We start from the raw sequence: 12929 nt of genomic DNA on the forward strand, positions 1-12929 counted from the left end.
TTTATTTTCATCAACTACATTAAACTATAAAATCACGCATACCTCTTTTTAGTAATATATTTTAAAAGAGAATGGGCTACACAGTATGGTCATTTTATTACTAAAAAGAGGTATGTGTGAAATTATATTTAGTTTACTTTATTTGATAAATCGCTTTACTTGCATTAAAATCAAGGCGATGAATATGCATGAATTGGAAATGGGATGGGAGGGAAATGGGCCTGGGAGGTAGACTGAACTGAGGAAATTTTGAGATAGGAGAATGAACTGTTTGAAATATGAAAAAAAGTCACTAAACTGGTGGACAGAGAGACCTGCTTAAGCCTGTCATTCTATAGATCTTCTCACCTAAAAGCACCTTTCCTCTGCAGCTCCATATTACTCCCCTGTCATCTTCCCTTATATTCCTCCTCGTGAGGCAAGCTGCTCCTTTCTGAGCCCTTCTCCTCCTTTGCTTTCTGTATTGTGGCACTGTATGGCGGTGCATATTGCTCCATCTCTGGCCATGGTCAATTCCCAGAAAGCAATCCACACTATAAATTTAAACTGTTTAAATTTGGAAATAGGCCAGAGAAGCTTTTAGATTTCTGTACTAAGAGTTGGGAAGATCAGAAATGTGTTTTCTCAATAAGAGACAAGAAAGGGAACTTAAAAACCTCTAGGGAGAGAATTTGCAGAATTTTCCAGGACTATTATCAAGTTCCATAGACTGAGGCAGGCAGAAATGAGAAGTTCTTGTTAGATATTTAAACAAGTTAAATCTCCCTTGAATTAGTTTAGAGCAATTGGCAGCGATATGACTATTAGGCAGGCCAAGATATACAAGACCCCAGGACCAGATGGTTATGAGACAGATTTTACACAATCTTACAGGGTAAAACAGAGCGTCCTTAAGGGGCAATGGTCACGGGGGCAATGTAAAAGGGAAGGTTTATGTTTGACATATACAAAGCCTTAATCATCACATTAATTGCTGAGAGGAGATAAGGATCCATTATAACTGGAATCTTATAGGTCAATTTGTTTACTAAATGTTGACCCTAGTTGCTAGCAAAAATGATGGCAGAGAGATTTGCCATGATTTTTGCCAAATTATGTTTTGAATAAAGATGGTAAGGAAGAGATACCCGTTAACCAATATGTGTGAGATCTTAGCCTTTTTAGGTTTTTTTAAATATTCAAATGCCCCTTCTCTGTTTTGATGCAGAAAAAACATTTAATTGCATGGAGTAGGATAACTTGCTTTCAGTTTTAGAAAACTGTGGTATCTGTGAGAATTTTTTAGGGTGTTGAAAATGTTGTATTCTAACCCTAGGGTGGCCATGTTGGCAAATGGTGTAAAATCTGAGGAATCTGACTTGCAGCAGGATAATCATCAAGGATGCCCTTATTCCTCCTCATGATTTTTATTGGCCCTGGAGCCATTAATAAGAATAATACAAAGCAATGAGAAGATTGAAAGGGTGCAGTTGGGAGAACAAGAATTTAAGATTACTGTCTTTGCCAATGATATGCTGGTCCATATTGTGTATATATATATATATATATATATATATATATATATATATATTTATTTGATTTATATTCCACTTTTTCAGGTACTTCAAAGCAGATTACATTCAGGTACTTAGGTATTTATGCATATTATTAATCCTATAGATTCCTTGCAGTATTTAATTCAGGAGTTTTCAATTTTTGGCTCTCTTTAGGGATTGAAACTAAGTTTAGATGAATTGGAGTCATTGGCAGTACAATAAATTGTGAAACCTAATTGGGGACCTGACTTTCCTTTGTAATGAGCAAAGGACTACTTTAGTTATGTGGGTTTCAGATTGCCAGCAGACTTAAGGAAGTTATATAAGTAAAATGTCTCTCCAGTTATGGCATCAATTAGAGCTAAGTTTCAGCACTAAGGATTATTTCCTCTTTGTATTTGTATTTATTAAAATTTCTTAATTGCTTATGCCTAGGCCCTAAGCAATATACATAATGATATACATAATTATTACAAAAAGTCAAACTTTAGGCAGGATTAACCTATTTAAGATGACACTATTTTCTAAGTGGCTTATACCCTCTAAATCTTGCCATTGTGTTTACTAAAAAAAAAAAAAAAAAAAAGACCTGCAAGACTGATCACTCGGTTTATTTTTGGAGCTTATGAGGCATGTATACCCTTAACATTTTTATGGGGTGAATGGCAGAAGGATGGATTTAGTTTGTTTGATTTGGGTCAGTACCACTTGGCTTGTATTCTACAGCATCTTCAGGACTGATGTGTTTATTCCTCTTGAATATGAAAAGAGCTTTGTTAGCCTTCTGCATCTGTGTAATTTCGTACATGCTAAGGTTGAAGTATTACTGGCCCATTTGAAGGCTACTGTTTTGAATATTCCTTTGGAAGAATCTCTGTACAAATTAGTGTCATAACCACTGTGGGAATATGGATTTCTCTCTTGGGACTGAGACAAGAGTCTTCAGACTCTCGTCGAAAAGGGGAATTCAAGAACTTGCCCATACAGTTAAAGATGAAGGTGTGATGCATTCCTTTTAGGAACTTAGTAACTTAGCAGCATGTTAACATATTTATTTATTTATTTAATAGATTTTATATACCGGCATTAGTGCGAGACATCATGCCGGTTCACATTTTAGCAAAATGAGCGGAAAATACATTAAAACAAGGAGATGGGGGAGGGGAAAAACAAACCCAACTGGGCAACGAGAGTGCAGGTTTGAGAAGAAAGTGAAAGGTGGCAGATAAAGACCAATTCAGTCCATCTAATCTGCCTAGCAAGTTTTTTTATTTTTTATTTTTTGGGGGTAGTACCAACTTCCATTCCATTCAAGCTATCCCCAAGGTCATTTCCATTCTTCAGCAAAAATATGAGCTAGGAAAGAGGACATTAAGATTATATATAACCTCACTGAGTATAAAAAAAATAATGTAACTGGTGAATTAAACTTGAAATTAGAAGATTTGTTTTAAATTGATCAACTTGGGGTTATATCAGTCTCAATTTTGTGGCAAAATGCATGTGGGCTGATTAGAGAATGTAAGGAGTTGATACAAAAGTATAAATCTGAAGTAGATTTAAAGCTTACTAGATCCTAATTGGCCAAATGTTTTTCAAAGGTTCCAGGCCTAGTGTGTAATATTTCTTTAAGAGAAACGCAGTATAAGGTGTTAAGGAGAGCTTATATCTCCCAGTTACAAGCATTCAAAGCTGAAGTGGCCCAGTCAGATATTTGCCAAATGAAAAAGGCAGTAAGAGAGACTTTGGGGCATCAGTTTTGGCCTTTTTCTAAGGTACATGAAGGGGTTATACTGGATGAATCCTCTTTCCTGGAAGTTGAAAACAAGATGATATATCAGAAAAAGATTTTTGAAGGGAAAGAAGGGAATGTTGTTGGTTGGAGGGAGGAAAGGGCTGCCTTCTCATTGCTTTAATGCAATATAGGCTGGGAAAAACAGCTTGGGAAACTGGGGAGCCTATATTCCGAGTCTTTCTGCTAGGGCTAGAAGAGGTGAATTATCCATGAGACATTTCTGAAAGACACACAGGGCATATTTGGCAGAGGAATTTGCAATGTATGGTGTTACCCATGTAGTCTAAGTTTCCATTTGTAAGGAGGCTTAAATTTAATTGGCAGGGAGCGGGGGAGGGAGGAGGAGAGTTATAAAGGGGAGCTGGAGGAAGATTTGGCTTTCTGTGGATATGCTCATGTACAGTGGTTGGGTGAAGAATCATGGGAGGGGGTAGATATTTGAGAAAGTTTGTACACAGTTACCAACTGTGCATAAGAAGCACTGTACCTTACAATCTTTTTCTGCCATCATATTTTCTTTGTTTTTTTGACTGTGGAAATTTAATAAAAAGTTTCAGTAGCAAAAAAAGTCAACCAAACTCTGAAATAATGAACCAAACTGAAAATGTTTTCGGAGCGCATCCTACATGGAGTGGCAAAACATCTCTTGATTTAAAAGGCAACTCATTAAGCTTTATCAACCATGGCTTCATCTGATAATTTGTAGGAGATGCTTAAAAATGCAAGGATTCTATATCGGTGTATGTTCTGCACGATTAGGGATTGTAAAAATGTATTTAGGTCCTAAATGATAGCATAAGCGGAGATTTAATTTGGGAGTCTGCATCTATAATCTAGGAGTTTCTTGAAAGTAAAAAATGAATGAGTTGCAAAACAACTCATTTATACTAAAAAGACAATACATATTACAATACATTTCTCAATTCATGAGAAGCCTCAGAAAGGTAACTTTCACCAAGCTAATGCACCTACTGATGCTCTCAGAATTCCTCCAGGATCACTAAAGGGGCATCTACCCCCAGTGATGATCCCTCCCACCATCACTGCAGATGAAAGTTCCCACCTCAACCTCCGATACCGCCCCTCACAAAGCAGACTCCTCCCTTTGCCCCTAAAGATTGTCCCAGCATCTGGATCCAAACCCAGCCACTACCCAATACCCCCATAATCCCCCTTTTACCCCTTTACTGACCCCAAGTCCTGATTTGGACAAGAGAAATCCACGGTCACTCCTGCCTCACTGGCTTTTAAATGCAATGCAAATATGTGAATACTCACACTAGTGCCGTGCCAGGATTTCCACCTCATTGAAAACCTCTTCCTTCTATAAGGTACACTCACAGTGCAAATGTACCGATTGTACCCTGCCATTCTATTTTCTGTGAGAGGTCACATGCCATTATAGGGAATCATCTGCACCTACAGTTATACGAGCAGAATTGTTTTTATGCAGCGGACTCTTTCTTCCTTAATAGGTTGTGGTTGATGGAACTGTGTCTACAGTAGTACTGAAGAACCTCATGTCTTTGACTGAATACCAGCTAGCAGTGTTTGCTGTATATATCAACGCTGCCAGCGAGGGCCTGCGCGGCACCGAAACCACACGTAAGTACTGCAAGAACAGTCAAAAAGATAAGTTTTAAAATAAACCAGTCCCGCAGGTAAAAAAGAAATTCTTGCATTTTTCTTTTTACCTCGGGGTGCATCACAATTAAGGAATTGGCTGATTAGTCTGTTTGCGAGGATGGCCTTTCACGACATGGCATCAAAATACCTGCATAGATCAATAAGCATCAAAGAACGGTGGCTGCAGAGATCTTTAGCGTAGCACGATGCCCAGGTGTACAAATGAAGAAATTGCTGCACGCATCCCAAATACCTGCCACATAGATCCCCTAGCAGAAAAAAAGAGACACTGTAGCAGCAGTGGATTATATCCACTAGGTTTACTAATTGGCCCCAGAGCTTTGATTTTCTTAAGAAATGCATGATTACAAGTCCATGCATGCGGTGTGTTAAAACCAGCGCTGGTTAGGCATGTCCTGAAAGAAAAATGTAGTGAGTTGATTGTTTACCTTCCAAAAGAAAAAGACCATTTCAGCAGTACATTGTCCTGTGACAGACATAGCTACTGCGGAAGGTAGACATTTGACTTTTTATTGTGCATCATCATCGCCTTGATTGACTGTAAAGAAAGGCAATTCGTGAAATTGAGTAAACTAAGCTAAACTATAAACTCAAAAGTCTGAAGGAGAATGGGAAGGTGGTGTGAATAGAGAAATGTGGTTAAGGAGGAAAAGATTGGGAAGCTACTGGAGGGGAAGTGAGTCTCTTGTTGAAGGTGTCTGTGTGTGTGATGATGTAGGCGAGGATGTAGGAGAGACAAGCCTATGTAAGTAAATGTGTGATCAATATGGGCAACTATGGTGGCATGTCACTGAATGAGCAGAAGTGGGTTTGTATTCGACAGAGGCCAAGTGGCCGCATATGTCTGTGACAGAGACTGGGAGAGTGCACGTATGTATGTGTGTTTAATAGAGGCTGGAAGAGTGTATGATAGAGTCCGTATGAACAAGTGCTATGTATACTACTGGCAGAGACTAAATGAGTATGTGTGCATATATCAGACAGAGGCGGAGTAAAAGTGCATATATAAATATGATGATCACGAGGAAGATTTCATGTATGTATAAGAGACAGTATCTTGGTGACTGTGTACTTGTATAAAACAGAGGATAAGTGAATCAGTGTGTGCATGTGTAATAAGAGGCTGGGTAAATGTGCGAGAGATATGACTGACTTTCTCCATTTATAAAATAGGCAATGATAAGAGAGAACCTCTAGGCTGAGAGCCTTTTATTGTTAACTTATTGCTTGCTTTCCTCCTTGCAGCTATAGTAACAGTAACTAATAATAATAGAAAAATACATGCATTTCCTTTCATTGAATTCTACCTCATTAAAGCAGACGAGGTGTCTGTGCACATCGTATGTGGTGAGATACATGTGAGATTCAGATGTTTATTGTCTTCATGAAGAGAAATAAACATTTAAGGAATTTGAAAGTTTCTTTTGATCCTTCTCATGCTTATGGATCTAAGTGAATTGCAGTGCTGCTCCGGAAGGCATCAACATGTCTGCTCTAATACCATCCTTAGACATCCAAAGTTTAAACAGGTAACACTTGTGACTGCACAGAGAACTTCCTGAAAACAGCAAGTAGTCACAATAAAAGTTTTACCTCTTCTATTAAAGTAGAATATGAACAATATTTGGAGAGAAATGAAAGGCCAAGAACCTTATCCTGGGAAGCAACTGCTGTCCATGCTAATGTATCTCTTAGGTTATCTACACATTTACAGTATGAGTGTTTTATATTTAAATATATATATATATAACACATTTATTACCAATAGTTTTCAGCTGACAGACTACAATTAAATTGTTCTGGTGAAATCCATTTTAAAAACTTAAGTTTCCGTGGACATCAGACAAGTAGGAGTGCTTTGCATCTTTCTTTTGCAGTTGCTTTGCCAATGGCATCTGATCTTGAGTTGTATGATGTAACTCACAACAGTATGAGGACCAGATGGACCGGAGTGAAAGGAACCACTGGTTATATGCTTCTCTATGCTCCCCTCACTGAGGGATTGTCAGCAGATGAAAAGGAGGTAATGCTTTGAAGATTTAATACTTCTAACTTTAAGGGTGGGCGGACTTCAGTGCTGCTACGTGCAGAGTTGCTCGAGAATTTACAGTGTCAATGATTGTGCAATTAATTCAGAGCCTAAGAATCTAGATCATTATTTCCTCTCAGAACTCAATAGATGATTCATTTTAATAAAAGGAATTAAGCAGGTACCATACAAAGCAAAAAAATAATAAAGAATGGTAACCTCTCATTAAAATGAAAAACAAATCACATTTACTCTTTATACAAACACATAACAAATTAATTCACCGTTATAAAGCAAAACAATCAGATTATCCTATACAAAATTACAAATGCAATAAATGCAAACTTATAATTGAAATTAATAGAAATCCAAACCCCCACAAAAACACAAGAACATAATATGACAAAAATACTAAATAACAAAAAATATGTCAAATAAATAACCCTGAAACAAATTGCATAATTATATTGAAGCTAACATATCCATACCTAGCTACCAACCACCATTATTAAAAAAAATGTAACAATATCAGTATAAATCCTTTAGTATATAAAAGGTGAACTTGCTATTCATACTAAACAAACAACTGCCGGGATTGTTTATACTGATATTGTTACATTTTTGGATAAGAGTGGTTGATAGCTAGGTGTGGACATGTTAGCTTGACTATCATTATTAAATTTCTTTGAAGGTTATTTCTGATTCTGCACATGCTATTTTTCTACTGGAATTTACATGTAAATGAGCCTGGCAGAAAACCAGTGTGCATAGTTTTGCTGTGAAGTTTCTGAAAAACTTTAATGGCGTACGGTGGAAGTGTGTTTAATTTAATTTGCTAGCAAAAAAAAAAGGTTTTTGCAAAGCAAATTTCACCTGTGGTTTTTACCATGCGCTAAAGGTTCACGAGCCTCTTTGCATAATTTTGAATGGCAGCAACTGATTAAAAACTATGTGCAAAATTTTACTATTTGAGAAGCTGAAAAATTTTATAAAGTCTGCTTCGTGTGCCGAAATGGCAAAAAACACGTGCTATTTGTCATTTTTTTGACATGAAACAGACTTTACACATTTTTATCAGATTAGTATATCAGCCTCTTGGGTATCGGGACTTGGAACCTTGCCTATGGCTCAGTTTCTTCATCTTTCAACTCTACGCATGCACATTTTGATTACTTAAGCCTAAGCAGGTCCCTCAAACATCTTTCGCAACACTGAAATCACAGCTAAAACACTACTTTGTTTTGACAGTGAAACATGTGGACCAAATCATATTTAAATCTATTATTTTATTCATGATCCCATGAAAAATAGCACTGATATATGGGTTGGAGATTTTAAGCAAAATCATTTTCTTCCAGAATGACTAAACATTTCAGTTTTGCTTTGGAATTCACTCATCCTGTCAGTGCTTTGTAGCCAAAAAATCTCAGAGAAATAAATTATGGGACAGATCTTCATACAGTGATTCTGAATGGAATTCCCATATTTTTCACTCCATAAGACGCACTGGACCATAAGAAGCACCTAGGATTCAGAAGGGAAAAATAAAAAAGTGGTGTGCTAAACCGGCGTCTGTGCGTCTTATGGAGCAAATTAGCAAATTTTTTGTCCCCATTTCGTTTTCGGGATGGCCATTTCGGTCCACTCCCCATATCTTAAAACTTTTATCGTTCTCTTTTTGTGGGGGAAAAAACCCCCAAATCCCCCCCATCCCAACCCTTTAAATTTAATTAACTACAACTCCCCACCCTCCTGACCCCCCCAAGACCTGCCAAAAGTCCCTGGTGGTCCAGCGGGGGTCCAGGAGCGATCTCCTGCTCTTGGGCCATCACCTGCCAGTAATCAAAAAGAAATGGCGCCAACAGCCCTTTGCCCTTACTATATCACAGGGGCTACCGGTGCCATTGGTCGGCCCCTGTGACATAGTAAGGGCAAAGGGCCGTTGGCGCCATTTTGATTACTGGTAGCCGATGGCCCAAGTGCAGGAGATCGCTCCCGGACCCCCGCTGGACCACTAGGGACTTTTGGCAGGTCTTGGGGGGGGGGGGGGGTCAGAAGGGTGGGGGGTTGTAGTTAGTTGGGTTTTTTTAATTATATTCGCTCCATAAGATGCACAGACATTTTCCCCCCACTTTGGGGGAAAAAAAAGTGCATCTTATGGAGCAAAAAATACAGTAATTTGTATGCGCCTTGGTTAAAGAATCATTTCAACTTCATCAGCTCAGAAAGTGGGAGAAATAGGGCCAGCCTGTTGCCTCAGAGGCAGCTCTGTGCACTGCCATACAGAGGGTCTGGATTTCATTCACAGGCCAGGACTCTTTTTCTCAGGCCCTATGGGAAAGGAGGCCTTCATCATCACACAACAGCGACACCCAGTGGCTAGACACAGGTGCCACAATTACATGCTTTAAAAGGATATGAGATGAGTGTCCCTAACCAAAAGTTGTCCCAAGTAGGTGGAGATAAAATTAGAGGTAAAATACCCCAGGTAGTGCCAATTGAAGGCTTATGGTATTGACTTCCAGTCCTGGTTCTGATTCTGCTGGAAACTGCGATCCAAAAAAAAAAAAAGTAAAAGAAGTTCAAATGGTACCCAAGGCTGCACAGATAGAGAAAGTAACCAATAAGTAAAATTAGTTCATGAGTTGAAATATAATATCATAGTAAATGACACAGATAAAGACTAAAATGGCTTATCCAGTCTGCTGAATAGCAATTTGTTCAATTTGGGTAGGTGTACATACAAATTCCCACTTCTTCTATGTGTCTTTTGGAGATCTAATTGCTGCTCCATGCACGTGCCTTTTAGGAAGCACAATGCAGTCATATCACTGCTGATTTTGCCTCTCTATGCAATTTATCTGAGTGCTTCATTCCCATTCTCATGCCACTAGGGATTGTCCATGTTTATCCCAAGCTTTTTTTCAATTCTGTTACTGTTTTTGTCTTCCCTATCTCCACAATCCTCTCCATGAAAAAAATATTTTCTCATGTTATTCCTGATCTACCTCCTTGGAGCTTCATATCATGACCCCTACTTGTACGATGTCCTTTCCACTGAAAACATTTTGCGTCTTGGACATTAATATCTTTCAGATTATCCCCTTTCTCACCTCTCTCCTAAGTATACATATTGAGATCCATCAGTCTCATCTCATAGGGCTTTTGGTATCAACCCCCACCATTTTGGTTACCTTTGAGCAAATATCTAGCTTCTCTATATCTTTTCCAAGATACAGCCTCCAGAACTGAGCACCTTACCAATGTGAGGCCTCAACGTGAGGACTCATCAATGACCTGTAAAGAGGCAATAGCACTATTTGTTTTCTACTGGTTATGCTTCACCCTATACACTTAAGCATCCTCCTGGCGCTGGCCATAGGTTTATCATGATAAATCACTACCTTGAAATCATCAGATATTATCACCCCCAAATCTCCCTTGATCAGTGCATATCAGCTCATTCTGCTCCTGTTGATTTCTGTACTCTGAATGCATGACTGTGCACTTTTGCTGTTGAATCTTAACTGCCAAGTATTCAACTACTCCACAAGCTTTCTTACATCTCTTCTCATTCAGTCAACTCCCGCAGAGGGTAAACAGAATGAACAACTATTTGTATCATCTGCAAAAAGGCAAACTTCTCCATCGACCTACCTCTTTTCTGAAGAGGGCCCTTCTCCATTCCTGTGAGATGATACCTATTTTATAAATAGTGAGGTTTGGGTGGACCCTTGGACACTGTGGCAGATGACCATGCCCACGGGGGGAAGTCCCGTGAGGGTCCACAGGTCAGGCTCAGCTTAGGACACACAAACACAGAGATTGATCTTTTATTAGACAATGTGATGAAGCCACCAGAGGTGCCAGTAGTGAGCAGCAGAAGTAGCCTGGCTGGGCTAGTATCCCTCAGGCGCTGGAACAGCGACTCCTCCAGTAGCAGTGCTGTAGTGGAAAGAACTGAGAATAATGAGTACAGTGGAATATGCTCAAGCCCCAGTATGGAGAACCCCAGGATAGGGAGAGCAGGCCCTCGAGGAGCGAGTACCTGATCCCTGAGAGCTGAGAGGCTTGAAGGAGATGTACTCACACAGCGGTTCCACGTAGGAGATGGCACTAGGACTGGAACAGAGGCAGGCCCTCGAGGAGTGAGTACCTGGTCCCAGGGAACAGCTCTGAGATGAAGATGGTAGTATTCACTGATGTTGAAGATGGCGAATCCTTCCAGGCAGAAGAGAAGGTAGGAGCAGGCAGCGAGTCAGGGAACATGGGCCCTCGAGGAGCGAGTACCAGTTTCCTGATAGCGACCTGAAAAGCAAGTGAGGCCCCCGAGGAGCGGGTACCCCATTAGCATTAAGAGTCCAATGGGAATTGGAGGCAGAGTAGCTAGGTACGGAGAGCGAATCCCATCCGTAAGGTATCCTCTTGCTAACTCAAAGGCTAGCAAACATTGTAGGCTTTAAATATCCGGGCAGCGTGACGTTATCAGAGATTCGTGCCAAGTAGGAAATAAGAGTGAGGGCCGTGCGACACGCACACCCTAAGGTACTAGTGGAGCATGGCGGGAGGCAGCGCCCAAGCTGGTCCGGGGACACTGGAGAGGACGGCAGGCAGACACCGCGGCAGCCAGGCGTCCATCCACAGCAAGAGGAGGTGCAAAGAAGGAAAGGTAGGCGGAGTGAAGCTGTTGGGAAGGGACAGTTGCAACAGCCTGTCTCCAAAGCTCTATTGAACAGGTCCTATCTAACCCACTAGCACCTCTCTGAGTACCTTTTGTATCCTAGGATGAATCCCATTTGGCCCACATTCAGTATTGCTAGATGCACACAGTCTGTTCTTTAAATAGTGTCACATCTACCCACTCCTATATGTACCCTTCAGGGCCAGTGGACGCACTAGGCGAACTAGGCGATCGCCTAGGGTGCCTAGCATTAGGGGGCACCGAGCCACTGGTGGCCGACAAGAAGGCTCATATGGCCGCCGAAGATCGGCAGGGCCGTGGTGGACCTCACATCACCACGGCCCGAAAAAAAAGGTCGCGTCCAAGTCTGCAAGTACTCCTCCTTCTTCCTACTCCCGCGGCCCCGGAAGAAAAATGTTGCTGGAGCCACGTGGTCAGGAAGGAGGAGGAGCATCAGCCGTGTGCCGGAAGGAGGAGGAGCATCAGCCATGTGCAAAAGAGGAGCAGTGCTTATGGGCTGCCGCGAATCCCACATTGCGGGCAGCCCGAGAAGACCAGGGCTGCTGCAGAGCCCATCCTGTGGCAACCCGTGAAGAGGAGGCCCAGAGGTGAGAGAGAGGCTGAGGGCCTGTAGAGGGTGTGTGTGTGCGTGTATGAGATGAGTTGACAGACTGTGTGTGGGAGTGAGGACCTGAATGTTTGCAGAGACAGCATGTGAGAGCCTCTGTGTGTGTGTCAGACAGCAGGTGAGAGTGAGAGCCTGTGTGTGTTAGAGAGAGAGAGAGAAAGCATGTGAGAATGAGAACCTGACTGTGTGTTTGAGGGAAGAAGACAGATGGAGAGAAAAGAAATAGAAAAAAAGACAATATAAAAGGAATTGGCAAAAAAAAATAAGAAAGGAAAGGTGGAAAAAAAATCCTGTGACCAACCGATAAGAAAACTAAGATCAGACAGCAAAGTAAAAAAAAATAAATTACTTTTTACTGATTGGCACATGTAATCTTTGGGAATGTGCAAGAGTAGCACTTTCTCTATGTGGATCTCACAATGTAGGAGATCAACATGGAGGATGTGGAAGCCCACAGGGCCTACAGAGAGGAGGCAGCAGAATGGGCTTCAGTGCCAGTAAAAGCAATCAGCACCTCCCCAATAGCCTTGCGGCAGCAGTGACAGTGGCAGCAGAGGAATGAGAGAGGTTCCGAGGTTACTGGCAAAAGAAAGAGAGGGGGGTCTGCCTTTAGT

At 40.9% G+C, this 12929-nt stretch overlaps 1 protein-coding gene across 1 annotated transcript in view; it reads left to right on the plus strand.

Moving 5' to 3' along the window:
• COL14A1 (collagen type XIV alpha 1 chain) overlaps positions 1–12929 on the plus strand; it is a 521812-nt gene that overhangs the window by 185350 nt on the left and 323533 nt on the right. Inside the window, 2 exon segments of the mRNA XM_029591954.1 lie at positions 4806–4935; positions 6855–7000. Of these exon segments, the coding sequence (XP_029447814.1) occupies positions 4806–4935; positions 6855–7000 (276 nt within the window).

This window comes from Rhinatrema bivittatum, chromosome 2 (genome assembly GCF_901001135.1).
Source record: "Rhinatrema bivittatum chromosome 2, aRhiBiv1.1, whole genome shotgun sequence".
NCBI lineage: Eukaryota > Metazoa > Chordata > Amphibia > Gymnophiona > Rhinatrematidae > Rhinatrema > Rhinatrema bivittatum.